General features: G+C 42.8%; 2 protein-coding genes across 3 annotated transcripts in view; one reads left to right on the top strand and one right to left on the bottom strand.

Moving 5' to 3' along the window:
• grid2ipb (glutamate receptor, ionotropic, delta 2 (Grid2) interacting protein, b) overlaps window positions 1-13,773 on the bottom strand; it is a 28,417-nt gene extending 14,644 nt beyond the window's left edge. For both annotated transcript variants that reach the window (XM_072373068.1, XM_072373067.1), the window contains exons 1-5: window positions 13,526-13,773; window positions 13,113-13,442; window positions 11,555-11,709; window positions 3,435-3,716; window positions 956-1,041 (exon numbers count right to left, since the gene is read on the bottom strand). In XM_072373068.1, the coding sequence (XP_072229169.1) occupies window positions 956-1,041; window positions 3,435-3,716; window positions 11,555-11,709; window positions 13,113-13,442; window positions 13,526-13,771 (1,099 nt within the window). In that variant the 5' untranslated portion in view covers window positions 13,772-13,773. The remainder of the gene's footprint in view (window positions 1-955; window positions 1,042-3,434; window positions 3,717-11,554; window positions 11,710-13,112; window positions 13,443-13,525) is intronic.
• Window positions 13,774-16,941: 3,168 nt separating this feature from the next.
• On the top strand, window positions 16,942-22,017 carry LOC140278132 (palmitoyltransferase ZDHHC4-like). The gene is made up of 6 exons (XM_072373069.1): window positions 16,942-19,803; window positions 19,902-19,975; window positions 20,065-20,243; window positions 20,634-20,759; window positions 21,285-21,529; window positions 21,636-22,017. Exons 1-6 carry the CDS (start codon window positions 19,681-19,683, stop codon window positions 21,933-21,935), a joined length of 1,047 nt encoding a protein of 348 aa, XP_072229170.1. The 5' UTR covers window positions 16,942-19,680; the 3' UTR covers window positions 21,936-22,017.
• The last annotated feature ends 259 nt before the right edge of the window (window positions 22,018-22,276 follow it).

Below are 22,276 nucleotides of genomic sequence, written 5' to 3' on the forward strand. Positions count from 1 at the left end.
CACTCCCTCCCTCCCTCCCTCCCTCCTCATCAAGAAATCTGGAAAATTCCCTCATTGATAGCTCCACTTCACATTTTAGAGTGCAAGAACAGTTAAATAAAGAGATAAATATGGGTTTTATGGCAGAAAAAAACCCCAAACAATCAAAATATTCAACACATCACTTTTAAATGGCAGCTCGTCATATTTCATACAAGTGAAAAAAACGCGTTCAGCACATGTGGTCAAACTGCAGACACAATAACTTTAATGATTGAAAACTGATCTGAAGAGTCCCCTTATGGCTTTAGAGTTGTTGCATTTAGCAAATCATTTTAAAATATAACAGGTGGCACAAGCAGTCTAAAACAAGAGTAAGGAGATATTCAATACCTCGCAGAAAGAAAGGTTTTGGGAAATGTGTTTTTTTTTTCCCATCAGTCCTTACATTAAAGCTTTAAAGACTCCTCTTTATGTGTCAACAGCCACACACAAAAAAGAAATAAAGTGTAGTGAGTCTTACACTAAAATCTCTGAGAAGTCTTTAGGAAATTAAGAAAAGGAGTTATTCAGAATGTTTCAGCCCGATTTGATTTTACAGCGGATTTACTCCCCAGCCGTAACACACCATCAAACATCTATGAATAGGAATTCAAGTCAAATCTCTGAATGCATCTGACCAACTGCAGTGAGTACCTGTTACTGTGCCGCACAGCCTGTTCCGAATGTTTTTCCTCTTAACATTTAATCGGTGAGTCAGACAAATCCACTTCCTGGTACACTCACAGTCTCGCAAGCACACAAACACCTCCTGGTCACCTTCAACCCCCTCCGGCTGGCACCACAACGGACTCACCCACTTGATATGCATCTACCCCCCCTTTGCCAGGCAACACAAAACAGCAAACCTCTGCGCAAACAGAGGAGGCGTCTATGAGGTCTGTGCTGTACGTTTTTTTCATAACAGAAGCCGTACCTGGGATAACGGAGTCGATGCAGACGGGGGCGTGACCTCGCAGCGTGAAGCCGAAGCTCTTCTTCCCCCGGTAGACACGAATGACCCTAAAGGAAGAGGCGCAGGCAGGCAAAGATATCAGATAAACAGACGCTTATTTAACCGAGGCCTGACTTACTTTGTAGATGACTGCGTAACAGCAGTGAATTGAAACTTCATCTTTTTTGTGTGACGTATATTCACGTGATTTGTGATAGCAGAACCCATTCAACTCAGCATCATCTTGAAGTGACACAAGACTTTAAGTCTTTCAACCTTCAAAGACCGCAAAAAATTTTTTAAACTTTTTCTCTGCAAGTGGCTACAAACTGACAAATATTGATGTTTATGTGCGACACTTTTTGAATTACTAAGCCCTTAAAGCGGCCCCTGTCTACTTTTATTACATTTTTAGTTTTTTTTTTATATGTATCTAATACATCCAACTGTGAAATGCTGCTTCTGTGTGACTTGTGATTCTTTTCAGCATGGATCAATCTGTTGATCATCTTCATCCAGCCTGTGCTCTTAGAAAGAGGGCGACGTGGGAACATGAATTTTCCTGCGGCCACATCTTAAACGTGTTCGTAAAAACCAACAGTGCAAAACCAAAAGACTGAAGAAGTTGGAATTAGAGAATGTTTAGAATTTGACAGATTTGAATCAAACCCCCCAGTAACCTGTTAATCGCTTTAGTTCCACACCGACGCTTCAAAGGCTTTCACTGAATGATCGGGCAGCCCAGCAGTCTCTGGGGTGAGCGCTCACTCTCTGTTGTTTACAAGCCCGTTGGTGCCTCTTCTTTGTTTTCATTCGTCACTTCCTGCACACTAAAAATGGGAGCCCAAACAAGCAGGAACGTGACGTTCTATTTACTTGAATCAAACTTTTTTCACAACATAAACCACCGCGGGTTTAATTTCCTTTTTTGTTCATATATGAATCCGGACATATTCAACATAGGAAACATCCTTGAAATCTCCCAACTGGTGGTGCTCCTCTCACTTTTTGCGCCGGCAGATAAATACAAGGCGGAACATCCCCTTACATCAGTGATGAGTGTTGAGCTGAATGTCCACAGCATGTTGCCATGGAAATGACTCAAGGCAACACTGCCTCGATATATAAACATGAAGGCAAGATGGTTAAAAAAATTAAATAAAAAAAGATTAAGTAGGGAGATAAAAGAGACAAATCTATTCTCTGATAGCTGCAGTTACAGGCTGTTATGTAAGGCGAGCTAAATGCAGAGAGGTGCAATGGGTGTTTTTATTATGTGAGCGGGTGTGAGGAGGCTTTTCGGGCTGCGCACAGAAACAGCCTCGAGCACACTTGACAAACTAAGTGTTTGTGACTGTCAGGCCTCTTCCAGTTCCCCATCAGTCTGCATCAGCTGCATTTCACATGTTCATATCATCTCAATCAAAGTCATTGAACGCATGCCCAAAAAACTAATCAATTCGTCACTTTCAAATGAAATCCACTTGATCATTTGATGTTATTACACTGGAATATCTACAAGCTGGAAGATTGTACACAAGCTCCAACTCTTTAATAATCATTTTGTGGCATGACGCCTACACATCTGTGGGGTAGATTCATTCATGAAATGTTTGCCGCAGCACATAACTGTAACTCTTTATCTTTTCATCCCTTTATACATTTTTTCCCTATCCCTTTACCTTTTTATTTTCCTCTATCAAATCTATCTGTTTCTGTCCCTCTGTCTCTATCCTTCTTTCCATCTCTTTCTTTATCTGTACGTCCTTCCAGAAGCTGCAGAGACACAACAGCATTGCACAACAGTCTTGGGATTAATTCAGTTCGGGGGGAAAGGCACCAGCTTGCAGCACAAATTAACAGTCAGCTTGCCTCCTACTGCTGTGAGCCCGGCCCTCATGACAGTCAGCCAAGGGTTTTTTTTCACTCTCAAACACATGCAGACATATGCTATATTAGGATTTAGTTGGTTAGCTTATGTGGGAGATCACAGCCACTCTTGTAATCCTTCACTAAGTCCGTTGTGGTGCTGTTAATTGGACAGTCGTGTAATCAGCGTCTTGGTTGGTGGAGGATGAAGGGAAGAAGTGGAATGGTCAGTGAGGAGAAACACACACACAAAGAGGTGGCAGTTTTAGTTTTAAGGAGCCAAAGGTGTGATAGAAAGACAATGCACCTGAGCACATTCTGTCTTATAATGCGTACAGTGAAAACACTTATAAATGCAACTTCTATTTCTAATGGAACCGAGGGAGTTGGGATTTTAGGATAGCAGAAGCAACAATACACAGGGAATAAGACAAAAAGAGTGAATACTGATTTTCCCACAGAACAAAAACTAACTTCTTGGCAGTTTTCTGATATGTCAAGACTAACTTGTTGGCAGCCTGGATTCCCAGTAAACACTTTAAATAGAGCCAAATAGATTCAAATAGATCAAAGCCAAACTTAGGTGGCTCACCTCTGATTTGGTCCGATGGGGGGGTGCGCAGGTATCCCAGACACAGACTTCCTTAACCCCCTGTCTTTCTCCGTCTCACCTTTCCCCCCGGGTTCTCCTCCATCCCTCGGCACCGAGCTTGCCCGTTTGGATCCATGGCGCCGCTCAGAGTGGTCCTCGCTCCGACTGCGCCTGATTCTGCCCTGCGGCTCACTGATGCTCTTGCTGCGGCAGAGCCGGTTGATCACGTTCTGGGAGACGGCGTCGTCGAAGCGCTGCCGGTGCTTCTTAGGGATGAAGATTCTGGCGAACATGGTGGCATGTATCAGAGATAAATCAGGTAAAATTTGCGATTAGCTCGCGGGTGGGGGGTTTATTTGGAAATAGAAAGAAGTAAGAAAGAGGATGGATCTACATCACTGATCCACCTCAATCCATTTTGAAAACATTCAGTTTACTATAAAAATTCTTGGGTTTCCAATTAACGAAAAAAACAAAAAACAGCTGACGTCAGCAGAGATCAATAAAACACTTGTGAAACAATTCTCACTATCCAAGTCGGCACTGATTCCACTCAACAGGCTTCCCCTTTCATGTCTCAGATTCAAAGAAAAGAAAAGAAAAAAAAGAGGGAGGGGTGGTCTTCCACCCTTGAAGTAAGTGTTCTCCCCAGAGAGAAGAAAAGAAGCTGGATTTCAAGCTGGAGAGAAAAGATCTTGTGTCTGGGGAGAAAGATGCTGAGGAGTTTGCGGCATCATTCGGTGCTTGGTAGAGTCCGACTGCTGCAGCGTGAGGTACCAGAGCCAGAATACAGCAGTAAAAAAAGGTGTGGGAGTGAGAAGGCATGGGATTTCTCCTCCGCTAACTCACTCTCTCTCTCTCTCTCTTTCTCTCTCTCTCTCCATCTACAGCATTTAATTCTCTTTCTCTCCCACACTTCCGTCCACGGCTCATCTCGGTGTCACCGTCAGTGTGAGCACAGAACAGGAAGCCGTCTTCATCCAGTTCGCCCATATTGAGAAAGAATCTGAAAGTGTTACACTTTTAGTGGGTTTTGGCTTTACAAGCTGATGGCCAAAGCAAACTGAAGCACGTCAAAATCAATTCAATCAAGTACTTTCATCTTGCCATGACAAATGTTTACAATGTAATTTTCACAAAGAACAAGCATAAGAAAGCACTACACAGAAAGCTCACAGCATTACGTGTTATTTCAACACCCTATTCAAAGCCCACGTTGGATATAGTATTGTGCCCATAAAGTTAAGAATATGTCCCTTATGTAAGTCAACCTGCAGAAAGATGCTAGATCCTATCCATGCGCATCCCAACTGAATAAACCATCAAGAATTTATGCCATCAAAAAGCTACAGACATTATCCGGTTAGCTTAGCTTCCCTAAAAAACACTGGAACCGACTTCAGTGTCCACAGAAAAAGTTGAAGGAGAGTGACGATTATCTACAACCGCACATGCATCTAATGAAGAAGTAGAGTGTTTGCTACAGGGTCATTCTGAAAGGTAAAGATGTGCTGACACCAAGATTATGACAGCATTACCAAAACATTTTCAGGGTTTTTTTTTTTTCATCCTGTTCAGGGTCGTGACAGATAGGAACCACCTCCACTGGGCAGGAGGCGGGGTACGCTATCACAGAACCCAGATTACCTTACATAGGAACCTGCCAACTCCACAGAGACCCCCACTAAAATATGGAGATGGAACCTTCTTGCTGTGAGGCGACAGTGTGCCCACCATCCAATTAATTAAAAAACAAGAACAGGTACACAACTTTTTTTTTTTCTCTACGCAGTGCCACAGATACACTTAAGATTGTAGTAAAACCATGTAGGCAATTGAGTCTCTAAACCCAAACTTAACAGCAGCCGTCAGTTGGAACTCGACCCCAGGCTGAGCGAGTGGCTGCTGGCCCCGGGCTGACTCCTTTCAGCGCATGATGAGGGGAAAAAGGAAAATAAACATGTATGCATTTTAGGTTTTCACCACGGCAAAAACTTCTAAATGTATAAATCTGAAGGAACAAAGGTGTGTTTTCGGGGGAATAATAACTTAAAGTTCCCAATGAGGTGAAAATAAGGGCAGACACCCCTGCACACCAAATGGAAAATGAACAAAAAAATATCCATTCAAGTAATAAAAACTGCTCCCGGCAGGCATGCCCATCACTTGTCAAAATAGGCACACCTACCTCCTTCAGAGTTACCTTTATTATTGGTTCTAATGCATACCTAAGTTCACCGTGAGTTCACGATAGGCACCAGAAATGATGCAGCCACTCTAATCCAAACAGTGCTCATGCCACATGTGTTAACACTGTGTCTTTTTCAGGAAAATTCACACTGATCTGTTGAATGAAAACAAAAGAAAATCCATAAATGACACATTAAGTGAGCCAGAAGTTAATAATTGGATCTGATGACGATCCAACTGAGAGTTGAGCCCGAGCACAGATCTGCACAAACAAGCATTTTGATTCCAGCCCACACCAGTCTGCTGTGCTCTGACGAGTTGATTTGCTGCGGATCAGATGAATCAGCCATTAGTGTACAGGGTGTGGGGTTTGATGAAACTCAGCACCAGTCGAGTAATTAGCACCAATCCCGCTATAAGAGTTGAGGGAGAGGCAACAGCCGCCACTGTACGTCCACAAGAAGCTAATTAAGCTACATCAACAGCTTTGCTGCTAAATTAAGCAATTAGGACACACTCACAGCAAAGAGAGAGAGCAGCAACTCCACAGTAAATGTGACTTTTAGCCATTATTTATTATTTCATCAGCCACAGTCGTTAAATGTGATGCACTTTCAGTCCCGTTCTGTTCTTCTAGTGTGGCAAGTTTTAAAGTCATATTTGTGTAAAGAACTCACAGTTTCTACCTTTAGCTCTTTTATTGGACAAAAAAAACCCGTCACAGATGTCAATGCTTTAGTTGAAAGCAATGAATCTGGTAGCACTTCCAATGGAAGCATGTTTGTAATGCTTCATAAGCACATTCCAAAGACACTAATATGCATTTGTAAAGCTTGATAAATCTCTCCGAAAATTTTTAGAATCTTGAATGAGTACATGTAACACGGATATGAAACACTGCTGTCCATTCGGCATACAGGTATGAAGCATTTTGATTGATAAAGTGATGAACGTGCAACGGCAGATACAGAACACAGCGTTTTAGATTCTCCTCGTAGACAGTTATCTGCAGTCAAAACAAACTGAGAAGTGCCTGTCTTGTAGGCAAGTAAACAGTTCCACGGAGCCAAAACAATGCTATATATGTGCAGTGAACAGACACAGTATTATTCTGTACTTGTTAAATGGTGGCCCCCTGGTGGCAGAATTTAAAAATACACACACGCACACACCTACACTTATGTCCTCTTTGCAGGAGCTCTCCAATCAGCACCACAGCAACGCTTTAAAAAAAAAAGGACTATCAGTTTTCGCACGGTTAACACATGACTGTGTTAACATCAAAGCAAAGTTCACCGGCTTCAAATATCAACTATCAATGTCAGCTTTGATGTGGAGCACACCTCCGATGGATTGGGTTTTTGCCCGATTTGGGTTTGAGGTCTCTCCTGCTTCAACGTTGACTTTTTTTTTTTTCCTCTCACCATCACCAGTCGGTGGGGTTGGCTGCGGTCAGATCTCCTCTCTGCACCCATTTGTAACCAAACCCAGATCAGAGCACAACATGTTTCCCCAACGTGTGGCGTGTTCTCTGGTGCAGCTGCAGCTCAAGATGAGGGTGTCCATCTACCAGTGTTTCAGTTAGCTCCAGTTAGTCATCTCTCAAAATGTCATAACATACAAAAAAAAAAAAAAACGCATCCAACTGTCTGCAATACTAAAGACAAGTCAGCATTTTCTTCTTTCTTTTTTTTTTTTTTTTTGCCATGACTTGTTTTATAGGAGCTGTCATTTTTAAAAGCCATGTTCTTTTTTTGGAGCAAACGCCTTCAGTTAAAGATATAGGCCGAATATTATTAGCCTGCTGTCACTGACTCTGCAGTGCAGGTTCTGATGGCTTTTGAGGTGCACATGTGTGCAGCCTGAGACAGCCTGAGCGCAGTCTGCTGGCTACAATAGGCAGACTGAGGATATAAATAAATGTTCTCTGGTGCTGTAAGTGCTGCAACCCACACAGTTCCCTCTCTGTTTGCTATCTGTGCCTCCCCACTCTTTGGCATTTATTTGTATCAGAACACTAACATGCCCCTGTCTCGCATGCAGATATGGCACCTGTGTGTGTGTGTGTGTGTGTGTGTGTGTGTGTGTGTGTGTGTGTGTAGTTGCTTTTGGGCAAAGCAGACGCACGTCCACTAACGAATGCGCAGACATCTGTTGAAACAGCCGCCTCATCACAAAAAAAAGTTTTCGGCATCAACTCTTGGAAGCTAATTGAGTGCTCTGATTTGACCTCATTTGTAAAGAACAGAGATCTATAATTGTCTGACGGAGGGCTGTGGAGGAGGAAGCAAGCTGGGAGGAAGGGACAGATTTCTCAAAAGGGAGGAATGACAAGCAAAAAAAACTACAAAGAGCAGACCTAATTTCATTTCAAGTGTTCGTTTGTGGCTCGAACGCCAGAGAGGAAGTTTGCTATGCCCTGTAACATTTAGAATAGTAATAATGATGGCTGTGTCTGAGAAAGTCTTTCAGTCTGTGTGTTTCTCACAGTGCTGGGGCGCAGATTTCAGGATAAAGCCACTGGCATTAAAATTCATATCGTTGCAAATCTGTTTTGAGCATTGCAGAGTAAACAGTCAAACATACACTGTTCTGACATGCCCACATTACTTTACTAAGGTAAAGAAGACATAAACAAACTGCAACATATGAAAGTGAAGAATAACTGAAAATCTATTTGGCTATACTATTCAACACAGTGTGTATTTTCACTCTTCCAGATTTTGTTTATGATATCGATCTAGTGACAGCGGTGCAAAGCCGGCCTTAATCCGGGCTAATCACAACTAAGTAGGATTGTTCAATGATGACAGTATGCGTTTGCTTCAAACTGCCTATGAGCTGCCAAAGCAGTGGTACTGAAATAAAAACCATAGGAAGACGAAGACTAAGAATCATTGATTCATTGATTCTTGATAAGCCCATACTATGATAGCAGCATGGAAATGAACAGATGATTTTATCTTTGATCAGCCCGTGCAGCTTTCTGGACTCGTAAGGTTTCATGTCCACCATCCAGTTTGCTTAGTGAGTTCGACATCAAACTGAGCTGTGAAATGATTTGAAAGATGATTCAGAGTAAGGACAACTTCGCTCGGGTAAAAAAAAAAGAAAAAAAAGTGGTACTTCTGGTGTCGCCAACAGCCTGGCTGCTATGCATGAGGAACAGAAACACTTTTAAAGGTTTGGATTTCAGCTGAGGAATATATTGAGATCACTTTAAAAAAAAAAAAAGATGACCCCTGCAAGTTGTGCGGTGCTCACAGCAGACCATCTCCTGTCATAGGAAGAAAAGAAGTGTCTCTCTTTCCAAGATCCACCATTTTCACACCGGAGAGATCATACTCCCATGCAGCACAAGACTCATACAGACCAGTATAACACTTCTTCCTCGGTTACTATGGGAATAAGCTGAGTGAAAAAAAGACTAAATGAAAGGCGGGGGGGGGTAACGTTTGTGACCTCGACGGCAGCTCTGGGAGGCAACATTTGCTTCCACAAATGGATGGGAAATTTGTGATTTCAAAGCAGGGTTGGTGCTGTCATGTGTCCTTCTTTCAGTGTTTGAGTCATGCGACAAAAACAGATTTCTGATTCAAGTCCAAAGAAAAACCAAAAGATAAATAACACCATCTAACGCCACCGACCCCTGCAGTCAAGATTAAACACCATCATTAGCAACGCTACAGACAAAAGGAAAAAAAGAGCTTTGTGAAGAGCATGCAGAGTGGATAAAGAGGAGATGGCAACAGCAGTGTTGTGGCTGAATAAAACCACCTGGAATCGGGTTTAGCTCGCACTTCCTCCCCATAAATGATCAGCATTTTGCTTATTTACATAGTGGTAAATAACCAGTATGCTCACAATATGCTCACACAAGTGAACATGTCGGGGTCAATACTGGGTTATAGGCCAACACCTTAAGTTGCACTTTTAAAGGCGCTGAATCAGATCAGCACCGACAATTCATGAGTTCTTAATTTTCCCACGTTCCACTGCTTCAACAAGCTCCATGAAATGCGTCCGGGTACTTTTGTGAAACCCTGAAAACACACAGTAAAGTGCAGTGACGGCAGCTATGTCAAGATATAGTAGATAAACGGAGTATAAAGTGGTTGGGATTACTTGTTTGAGTTGCCAATGACTGATCTGGCAATTAATTTCAACATTACTGGATGAGTGTGTCCACACTGGAACAAATCTCCAAGACTACCGTAAAACATGTTAATAGTGCAGCCACAGAGGCATTCTCAATCTTTATCTGAAAATCATTAGTCTGAAAGTCAGCGTGATGCTCAAAAGCGTGCACGCACACGTGGAAAGGACTGCTCATCCCAGTGACTTTAATCCTTTAGGGTCAAGTATGATAGTGGGTCTTTGTTTCCGTCCACCCAAAAGCCGTCACATCACTTCAAACTGCACAAATTTGCTGCCAACGGGGCAAATTGAATGAATTGGGTCTCTCGCATAGAAAACTGGAGAATGTCAAACCTCGACGGCGGCAATCGTAATCTTCTTGAACATTCACTCACCTCCCGTCCCACAGATGTAATTACACCAGTGCTTTGTAAATCAGGCTTAAAAGAACTTGACAGAATTTATGAATGTTCTCAAAAATCTAAAGCCAGCCAAGAGCAAAAAAAAAAAAAAAAAAAAAAACAAGGACGGGAAGGTATACTCACCCAAGACAATTCATCCTTTTAGCTGTGACCCATTGCTAACAAATCAACTAAACAGAAGTGAACAGAACAGTGGACTCGTCCTCTGAGGTGGATTCATGACATGTTGGGACCAATCTTTACCGGGTGTAAACAGAGAGAGCACGGAGCAGCCCGGGCTCTGAGCAGAATAATGTGAGAAAAAATACGTCAGAGCGAGAAGAAAAACAACAGAAACCCCCTGAGAGAGACAGGGAGAGAGGTAAGAGAGTTGGGAGGTAGGTGGGGGCTGGAAGACCACATAGCGACTGCATTAATGTTGGTGCTCGTGCAGAAAGGAGTGTTCACACTGCACAAAAACCAATGAAGTGATGATTCAGCTCACATCACATCACAGGAACCAACAAGATCTCGCACTGATGGAAATCCTTCTTTCACTTTATAAATAGACCCAAAAAGAGTTGAATGTGTAGTAGTAGTAGTAGTAGTAGTAGTAGTGGAAGAGAGGACCAGCACAGAGAATGAAAGGTCTGATTGCCTGAGCTTGTAGAAGAAGTGCAATCTGTGGGCAAATCGTCTGGGGATCCAGAGAAAGGCACAAATGATGATCATATTGGCACAGAAATCACCAAATTACTGTGGCTACAAGAATAGTTGTCAATACTTTGCCATTTGGCATGATTCTGTCTCATGGGATTCTGCCACACACAACAACAAGGTTTTGCTTATGTATTTATTTATTTAATCATTTTGACGGGGCAGCCGAGACAGTATTGGCCACCGGTATTAAATGATGTTTCCATGGAGCCAGTGCTCAGCTAAATCTGTCTGTGGCTCATCATCACAGACGATTTCATGCTGTGAATGCAGTTCACATTGCCAGGTCTTCTTTTTCCTGCTAACACTCTAAGCTTGTGTCCCTTCCTGCCAGTGGAGTCTTTCAATTTCACTCCTGTCGAAGAGACTTTAAGCGACTTGGATGGTTACTGTGGCTTTGCCTCAGGTGGCAGATGGCCCCCACCTGAACCTAAAGTGCAGCTCTCTAATGGCTGGAGGAGGGCGAGACCTCTTTAATCCACCCTGCAACTGAGCGGGCAACATGATTATTGTAATTTTCACAGAGACCTAAAACAATAAGCGGAGCGTGTGTGATATATCTGTTAGTTTTAGATTTGCCTGGCTTCAAACATTTGAGTTGCAAGCACAGCCCCCCCCCCCCCCCCCCCCCCCCCCCCCCGTGTCAGGATGCAAGCAAAAAGCTTTGGCTCCTACCTGATGCTGGAGAGGAGCTGTCGGTGCTCATCGGTGGTGAGTATCTCTGGCAGCACAGACGCCAACCACTCAACTCTCTTCTCTGCAGCATAATGCTTCAGCACAGCAAAGAGTTTCTCTTTCACTTCGGGCTCGTCACCTAAAATCTGGTCAACCTGATGGAGACAGCTGATATTAGGATTGTGGAGTGCTTTGAGGGGACAGCATGGGAGAATAAATGTAGATGCTATAACCTACTGGTGCACATGTACATTGTTTGGATGTAGAAAGATCTGCCTCTATCATAGCAATTGCAGCGGCATGTTTTTTTCCTGTTACTCTGTGCTAGTTCTGCAACGCACGTCCAGGATGTACCCCAAACCCCGCCAAATGGGGGCTGGAGTATTCTCGAGCCCACTACTTTAGGATAAGCTGGTACAGCTAACGAACAGGCAGCCAGAAAATGTCAAATCAAGGGTACACTTCAGCTAATCTGCTTCATCAGGACTGTGTCAGTATTAATTGATTTCCACTGATTAACAGCTGCATCGGTTGTCAACAGAAGGGACGGTGGTACTAGACAGCTTTCCTTATTTTGGATGAATGCGAGCTAAAATACCAACAGGTTTTCACAAAAGTCATCAAAAGTCTAAAACCGCAAGGATTAACAATTCAGGTGAAAATATCTATTTTCTATCCAATGGAAGATAATGAGGAGTGGACATCCCATTTCACTTTCTGAATAGCGATCTTTTTAAGCCTGATCTCCACAACATGCCTTCAGAAGTGTATCACAGCATGGAAAAACTGCCATGGACCACTAAAAGCTGTTTGTGATTCTCATCAGGGAGGAAAACTTTACACATATCAGTTTGGACTCCATCAGTTCGCAGTCACAAAGAAATTCAGTAGTACTGTTCACCCTGATTAGCCAGACAAGATCTGGACCATGGATTACTGTAACCGATGGAACAGTTCGTTCTGATTTACCTGCCAATACTGATGTGTCAAACCATTGTTCATGAACTGAATCCACTTAAGGCACCTGAATCAAGCCGCTCATGTAAGGACTCAAAACTCACTGACGTCCCCGAGTTGAAGCTGTTCAGCAAAAGGAGTGAATCAAAACGACCCCATGCTCATTGCAGGACTGATCATTAGCTACAGGAGATACTGAGAGAAAGTAGCGATGCAAGATTCCCAAAAGTTTGCCACTCACTGTGTAATGTTTTCTTCAATAAACAAATGTAATTTCTTTGTCTCATTTGCTTAATTAGGCTCAGCAGGACTTGTGTAAATCTGATGTTGTTTCAGACCACATACAGAACATTCACAAACTGTAACAATCACATTCTAACAGCTAATTTGTGCAAAGAAGTACTTTTTCCTTTCCGCCCCAGATAAACCAGATCCACTTCAAACCAGTGGGGGAGGGCAAAAACAAATAGGAAATTCTGAAATCTGTCAGAAAATGTTCAGTTTACCTTTCTGTTGAGCAAAGTTCATACCAAGAAGCTGACAGAGTAAATAAACACTCCAACCTAGCTGGACTCAAGCGTGTCTGTGAATATAAAAGTACCTTCCTGTTGAACTCCAGAGCCTTGTGCTTGCGGTCCGGTCTCACCCCCTCTCCTCCCATCTGAGTGTCCTCTATGCTGATGCTGTGCTTCTGCCTCGGACCGAGACACAACACCCCCAAACGGAGTGTCCTCCCCTGGGACGCCTTGATCAGTGAAGCGGCCATCTCATGGTGCCTGACGGGGATACCGTTCACCTCCATGACATAATCCCCAGCCCTCAGACCTGCGCGTCCGGCTGGAGAACACGGTGAGCAGTCCTCCACCAGCAGAGGGCAGTCTCCCACAATGGTGAACCCAAAACGACCATCTGGACCTGGTATGATATCCATCTGTATAAGACAGAAGAAAAAACTATGAAATCCAAGAGTTTGCCTTGATTAGAAAACTGTAATGGATTCACGAGTTGTGGAACCTGCTGTATGCGAGACACCACTCCAATGCTGGGAGGGATGTTCTTCTGAGTCTGAGCGATGGCGATGATAGCTTGTGGAGCCAGTGTCGATACATTGTGGCCCTCGATCTCCAGGACCTGGTCCCCTGCCTGTAAGCCTGCCAGGTGAGCGCTGCTGCCTTCCTCCACAGACAAGATGTAACAGGGTCCACTCCCGCCCAACTGGAAGCCAAAATCCTCTGGCCAGCCCTGGTTGGATGTTGGCATGCTGAGGACTTGATGGACAAAAAGGTAAATTGTCAAGTTAGGAGAGTTATCTAAGAAATTTATATACTGCAGTCTTGCGCTGCAATGTCTTGTTTAATGCCAAGTATTATGAGACACCAATATAAAAAAAATGCACTTACCCCTCGCAGCCCATGCATTCAAATCTAGCTCCATTGTAATAAAAGCCCTTACGTTATAACTTCATACGTAAAAGTATTTAGTTTGATGCAGCTGCTCCCTGCCTCCTTGCTCCTGCTATCTCTTGTGTCTCTAGTTGTACAAGTGCAGCTCTGAAACCCTCTACCCTGAACCATGACACGCTCAGCGGTCCCTGACCTGGTTCATAAACTCAGTCACAGCCAATCAAATAAAGGCATTGCAGAGATTGTGACCTTAATTAGCTTGAAAGCCAGAAGTTCCTCCAGCAATTTTTTTTTTCTTTCAGTGAGCACACATCCAAGTCTCTCCTGTTGAATGGCAGTCACACAGCAACGAAAAAGAGCACATCACTGGCTGCATCGACAAATCTTAAGCAGGTGAGAAGTTGAAATAACAAATAGATTAAATTACAACCAAGAAAAGTCACTTGAGGGCCAAATTGCACTGAAACATTAAAAGTGATTAGCCCAAATGTGCCACTTTTTCCACATCATTTCAAATATGACTGACAGACAAAAATGTAGATGCTGCTTGTGGCTACATGTAATCTACTATACCATTGGTGAATTATATGCTCCACAGCCACAGCACAGCAGATTTCACACAATGCATGATCAAAGACTTACAGAAATCTTTCGATGGACACCGAGGACCCCGTTTGCTCTGCCGAAAAGAGTATCTGCCTTTTTTGTTTTGCAAAAACTTCTTCATCTTGCTTGTCAAATAGCAGGTGGCCTGCTAGCACGCTATTATCCCCTCTGTCCTCTCAAGTACAATGAGAAAAGGTCAAAAAAAAAAAAAAAAAAGAACTCCCACAACCCCAAAGTCAAACAGAGAAGGTGACAATCTTAAAATCTTGCCCCATTTCTCCACCTTGGAACCATGGCAGCTTCGTCATGAGCAAAGGGTGAGTGGGCATGAAAAACCATATGCAGTCTCTCTGTGAGTGTGTCAAGGAGTTAGTCCTGTGTCTCATCCCTGATTCATCCTTGGGCTAGCCTGCTTGCACACTGTTAATCAGAAAACTGGGACGCGTGCACCCGCGCACCTCGGTATCCTTAATAATTCTGTCTCCAAAAAGGGTATTGTGAGGCCTCATTTTTCTATAAATACACCAATGTGTCTTTTTCCTCCTCCTCCTCTCTTGGCTAGGTGGCTCTCCGAGGGACTGCTCCTGGCCCAGAATCACTCTGCGTCGATGCAAGAAAGCCTGATGAGTACTAATTGGAGCATCTGCTTGCCTGGAATTCTGCGTGTCCGTGCGTGGAAGCGCTCTCAAATGTTCGGCCCATCGAGAGGGTACGGGGCAATTTAAGACTTCAGCCTGGAGGATTAGTAGGATTAGCAGCTGAATCTTTAGATCTCCTCCCCCTGTCATTAATACAGAAGGAACACATGTTCCCCTCCCTTGATGAATATGTAAAGTGACTCTAGTGGAACCTTGTCATACCATAAGAGCTGTGGTATTAATTGACGACATCACATTTAGAATGTAGGCTGATGACATAAAACAAATGCAAACCTGTAAAAAGGTTGAAGCCACAAGGAAAGCCAAAGCACAACTTATAGTCAGTGCTACTTCAACACATTAATTTTATATCCCTAAGACCGGTTCTCCAGTTTTAGCAGTATTATCAGCCAACTGCCCAGAAATAATAGTAAGCACAAATAATAGTAAAGAGGCAAAAGGACATAGGTGTAAAGCCCTCACAGGGTATCCAAAGCACTGGGTTTGACATTTCGACTGTTGTGATCTCGGAGGAAGTGGCTAACTGATTACAAAATACCCCTGCCTTTAGACTTTCTCTGCTTAATCTGTTCTACTCCAAATGGCACAATAATTCACAAAACTAACATCATGAGGAAGATCTGAAACAAGGGACTGATGCTAGACACTCATCACTAAACAAGAAAAGAAAACGTTTTTATAAAGATTTAGCAGTATTTCAGTCCTGTTGAATAATAGAACAGAAGACTATGAGTAATGTGAAATGAGCCACTTATAGCGAAAAAATTAAGTGAGCTAAGTTAGCAATTAGTCACAGCAGATAGCAGGGATTTAGTGGCTAAAACACAGATATTTCTGAGGAGATGATAAAGACTATGGAGCAGCTTGGAGATGTGATACTTGACCTACATTAATGCTATCGCTTAAACTGTTTCATATCTGCTAAATGAGCAAACAAGCCATTACTTGCTAACACATTTAGCCATAACAGCTTTTAATGGCCCAAGGGCTCTAACACAAAGTGGCCAAGCTATAACAGAATACAAATAGGCATAAAAGCTAGACATGCCTGTGTAGCTACATGTTTAGCTAAGTTAAGTAAAAGCAAAAGAAGCTCTCTCAATTAGCATCAGATCAGAACCCCTACATGGCACTAGCAGTCTGTCTACAGTATTTGACTGACATCTCCTTGACCCCATGGTACTTTATTTGTGTTCTTGCTATTGTGGGTTGACTTCCACTTCAGAAGCTCTAGTTAATCGCACAGAATAAGGGAAGACACCTGTGTGAAAGTGCACCCCGTTTTTCAATTAACTTCAACAAGAGCCAAAAGCAACTCCTAAGCTACTGGCCACGAAAAAAGCTATTCAAAAGGCAAATTTAATTTCAGTCATTTTGGCATTTCACAGAAAGAAAAGCGTAAGTGGGGATGATAAACTTGATGATCCCTTTGTTGGATTTAATTTCAGGATCCTGCTGTTGCGGATACTGTCACATCACAACTGATTGGGAGCCATATCGGTGCTAAATACTAACACCTATTTACTAGGACAAGACAAAATATTTGCAGGTTATTTTATTTAAGCATCAACCAAAGGAGAAGTCTAATTAATAAGTATAGCTTTCTAAAAACCAAACTCAAAAAGCTATTGACAAAAAAAAAAAAAAGCCCGGCTCATTTAAAAAACAACCGTCCATCCATTCATCTTCTATACCCGCTTAATCCAACTCAGGGTTGAAGGAGGACTGGAGCTGTCATTGGGTGAGAGGCAGGGTACACCCCGAACGGTCCCCACACGGAGATAAACAACCATGCCCGCTCACACTCACTCCTAGGGACAAATTTAGAATCACCAATTAACCTGACATGCATGTTTTAGGTCGGTGGGAGGAAGCCAGAGTACCCAGAGAGAACCCACACATACACTAGGAGAACGTGCACACAGAAAGGCCCCAGCCAGGATTCGAATTAGGAACCCTGTGGGGCAACGGTCCTAACCACCACAGCCCTTAAAGAATAACCTTTACAGAAAAAAAAAAACAGTTTTTTTTCTTTTTGTATGACCAACAAAAATCTTACAGGGTAGAATTTCCATAAGACAGATTCATACTGAAAGAGACAATAGTACAATAGTTACATGTATTTAGATACTTCTACAACTTCTTGAATGTGACTTTAAAGCTGGAAAGATCTTATTTCACAATACAGTTCAATGTTGATGACAGACAAATCAACGTTCACATATAGGGAAATTACACAAGAATAAGTAAAAATAAGAATTCCTCAGTAAAAGAGAAAGCATGTGAGAAGACTTCAGGTGGGCCGAATTGAGCGTAAACAGTCGTTCGTGGCAAAACACACAATAAGGAGCAGGGATTCCAGTACACACTGAATAATTTAACATAACTGGCTGTATGTCCAAACACACACTGTTCCCTTCAATCTAGGTATTTTCTTAGACTGAAGACAAAAACGTTAAAACGGATGTGACAGCATGACTACACAAAACACCAAACTGATATGATGACCTTAAAAACCAACCCAGCGAGACACTTGTCGCACCCCGATCGTGTTGGCGTATACACTCAAAGCATTGTGGTGTAAAACCCCTCTAAAAAGTCTAACATTTTCGACACAACAGCGCAACACCAGCATACATCCAGTACCTTTTCGAATGGCATCCGTCGATGTACTCACGCAGCTCTGGAGTGATGCTGCCCTGTCCAGAACTGACAGCAGTAACTTGAGAGCTGCCCCATGCTGGCAACCAGATCCAACAGGTGTCTTGTGATGCTTGCAGCATTGTGTGACGCACTGGGTGGCAGAGACAGACAGAATGCAGTACCGACTCTTGAGTTAGGCTTTTCATCTTGACGCTGGGAAGACACAGAATTTTCTAAGCTGTTTTTAGATGAGAAAAGACTTTGTGATCAGGTGATGGTTTACGAGCATCATAACTTCCACAGAGAAACGTGTGACAAACTCCAGAAAACATTCAGGACTCACAGGACTGCTAAAACAGCAATGGTACTGTGTGAGTCATTCTTTTTGTAACACTAGTGGGTATAAAAAGAGCATCCAAGAGAGGCTGATTCAGATGTAAAGAGAAGGAGGGGGTTGTGAAAAGTGGCACGGTCATAATTCAAGAGGTGGAAAACTGCAGTATGTTGAGATTTCATCAGAATCTGGAGACATATCTGGATTCAAAGGACAAGACTGAAAATCAGTATTGACTGACTCTTGTCATCGGTTAGTATAGCAAAAAGCAGACATGAATCTATTGTAGAAGTCACTGAATGAGCTATGGATCACCTTAGAAAACTATTATCAGGGAAAACTATTTGGTTCTGCATCCACAGATGCAAACTGAAACTCTTCCACGTAAAGAAATACTGCGCAGGGAGGTAAAGTGGAAAACTGTCATTTCAGGGAAATCGCGGATGCTGTATCTTTCAGCTTTAAGAGCAGGAGGATCATTCAGCTTGTTATCAGAGCGCAAAAGCCAACATCAGTGATGTTACAACGTGGGTAACTTGCTCACGAGTGAAGGCACCATTACTGGCGAGAATGAAACACGTTTTGAAGCGACTTAAGGTGTATTTCAGCCTTCTCTGCTTTATTTTGCAAGACTATGCCATAAGATGCATCATACTACTGAGCAGCTACAGACAATCAGAGAGAAAGCAAGAATAGTAATGCATTTGTTTTGTAATGCATTGTCTGATGTAAAAGCCCCTTTTCCCAACACGTTTTAAAAGGGCTGGCATTCTTTTAAAAATAAGTAGAATATTCCACACCGAACTAGAAAATTCTTTCTTAAAATTAATGTTCATCTAGTTGTAGCGGCTTACATCTTTAGCAAATCATTCAGTTTTCTTTTATTGACATTTCAGGATTTTTTGGAAACTAGGTTATATAACTAGGAGGTTTGAAAAGTTTAAGCATTATAATTCAAACAATTGTCTTTCCCCCTTAAAAACAAAAACAAAAGTTTCCATTTAGTCTCTTACTTGTCTTAGAGCAGCGTTCTCCCTCCATCCATCTCACAGCAAACGTTGGCGCTGTAGCACACAGCTGAGCCGAGCAGCTGTTAGCATGAAGCTACATCCATGCTAAGGAAGTAGCGCTGCTCGCAGAGGCAGAGAGTGAGAAAGGACCAGTTGAAGGCGATAGTTACAGCCCGAAACCAAGCCAACAATGTTGACGTGAAAAAAAGAACCGAAAGGCAGCTAAATGTAACCCCAAAAGAGGGTAAGAGGGGGACGACCTGACAAATTCCTTAAGATTTTTTTTAAAGCGTAGCAACGGCTCGCATAGGTTTTAGATTAGCATGCTAACGTAAATTGATTGTATGAGTCACTTTAAAAGTGTGAGAGTCCAACGGTTTGCTCAAATAATAAAAGTGTTCCGTAACTCGAGCAGAAATAAAGCTGTACCGTCTCGTTACGTTTACTACCTGCGCGTGCTGAGTTTGCACCAAACACCTGTTGTTTGCGTGTGTGCGATGCTACCAGGTGAGACATGGATTTCCTCACTCTTTTTGCTATTTACGTCGCTGTGGTGCTAACCTGCATATTCCTAGTCTGTAAATACTCAGGCCAGCAGCAAAGCCCCTTTAATGTACTGCTCAACCATGTCACAAAGGTAAGATTCGTTTGACTGCGCTTCCTCAAAGCAACACTGAGTGTCGCTATTGTGCCGCTTTTTCACAATAAAAAAGTGACGAGTTTTTCTCTTCTCAGGTGGTCGCACCGTTTACGCCACAGTGGCTCCAAAAGTTTTCACACTGGGTTATGCACAGGCTGTTTCATCAAAGGTTTGTAATTTAAATACCTCCCAGAATTCCCGGTCCCGGGAATTTAGCAGTCCCGTTGTGTTATTCAACCTGAATGGTTTTCATTGCAGGAACAACGTGTTCATCTACCTGCACATCCTGTTGGAGGGCGCTGTGTTTGCAGAGTTCTCCTATGAGGTGTTTGGCTTCTGTAGGGAGATGGACACTACTCTGACCAGCCTCTCTGTGCCTTATGTGCTGCTGGTGATCAAGACCTTCTTCTTCTACCTCTGCATAAAGACAGATCCAGGTTAATTTGACTCTGGTTTAGCGTATCATTAACACATTAAGAAGTGAATCGGTGAGACAGGAGATACAGTAATTAGGAATTTTTTAACAAGAAATTGAGCCGTTTTGTCCAATTATTGTGTTTTTTGTTTAGTTTACGCTGTTGTGGGACTGATTGTTTTACAGTTTATTTACAGTAGTATTAACAGTAACTGAGTACTCTACCATTGCATTGGTTTTTAGAGCTAAATTATATAGATTTTTAAGTAGTATGCAGCAGATTTTAACACGAATAGCAGGAGAAAGTCCCTTTTGAGTTGATTCTAAACAAGAAAAAAACAAATTACATGTAGTCATAGTTTGTGCTGTCACATTTTCTCAACTTTCTCTCTTTGACTCGTTAACTTGTCAGGTACCGTGACAAAGAATAAAGTCTCTGGGCAGCTGCACATCTATCCGTACGACAGGAGACTGTTTCACCCTGGGGTCTCCTGTCCAACCTGCCAGCTTGTCAAACCAGCTCGCTCCAAGCACTGCAGTGAGTACTGCTCAGAAGCTTGATCACACCGTTATTGACTGCTTTTAGTGTCACATCTCCTCCTACTGTTACTTTCCATTCAAGGGTACATTCATTTAGCACAACTTGGGCTTGCATTTTAGAATGCAAATATGTAAACGGAAACAGAAAGCAATGATTCGCAAATCTTATTAATGATGATGATGGAATATTCAAAGTCTTTTCAGTTTTTCTGTTGAAGAACATTATTTTGAAAGTTTGTTTTCTCTTTTTGCAGACTGTTGCTCTTACAGGCCTGTTGCCAATTGACCTAACGAGTTGCAACACGTTCCCCCAGCATTTTCCTTTCAGAACCACTTACTTATTCAATACGAGCTCGTCTTTTTCAAGTGTCACTTTCAGCATTTGATAGGTTTCCCATTGCAAATTAAATATTGTTTTTTTGAGATTTGAAAAATAACTGCGCTCTGTTTTCGTGGACATTTTACACACAAAACGGATGAGAAATATCTCTGTTCTGATTGTAAACACCGTCTCTCACTTCAGGGGTCTGCAACAGGTGCGTCCAGCGTTTCGACCACCACTGCGTCTGGGTGAACAACTGCATCGGCGCTCAGAACACGCGTTACTTCCTGCTGTACCTCTTCAGCGTGTGCTCCATGGCAGGCGACATGGCCCTGCTGACAGGGGACATGCTGCTTCATGCTGTGCTGCGCTCGGGCCTCTTAAGAGCCAGTTATATAGATGAGTACGGCCAGCAGCAGACAGCGGGGCCTCTTTTTGTTGTACAGGTACTCTTGACATACCATATCTCATATATATATTGTACATCTGTAATGCCTTCCAAATTGATATCATTTTAAACCTTTTTTCTCTCCGCTCTCCATGTCTCTCCAGCATCTGTTTCTGACATTTCCCCGAATTGTCTTCATGCTGGGCTTCCTGATCTTCGTCTTCTTCCTCCTGGCGGGTTACGCCCTGTTTCATTCCTACTTGGCACTCGTCAACCAGACTTCCAACGAGTGGTACAAAAGTCGAGGTTATTTTTGTCAGCACTGCCACCCAACTGCTACGGCTGATCACCTTTGCAGCCCCGTCCCAGATCACTCAAAAAGACACTACTACAGCCGAGGGCTACTCCCAAACCTGGGAGAGATTTTCTTCCCTCCACGGACTGTTCGGAAGAAGGACAACTGAAAACAGCTGCCGCTTTCTTTATCAACCCGTCACATTCATCCATACACCACTACTGGGAAAATAAAGGCTTGTGATTTCTTTATGGGGTGTTGTTATTGTATCTTGTAAGGCAACGTGACGTCCAAAGGCTGTTCAAGCTGTCCACTTAGTTTCTGGTCACCGACTTGGAGCTGCAAGCTTAACCCACTCCATCCAGTTTATTTTTAAATCATCTGGTAGCTGACAGCTAAATGCCTTGGAGAGCAGGATTTTTACCTGAAATTTCTTCAACATATCAATAACAACATGGAACTATTTCTACTGAGGTTTTCTCAACATGGAGGGGGTTCCTGTAGCCCTCA

Source organism: Leuresthes tenuis, unplaced genomic scaffold (genome assembly GCF_036924035.1).
Source record: "Leuresthes tenuis unplaced genomic scaffold, fLeuTen1.0.hap1 SCAF_20, whole genome shotgun sequence".
NCBI lineage: Eukaryota > Metazoa > Chordata > Actinopteri > Atheriniformes > Atherinopsidae > Leuresthes > Leuresthes tenuis.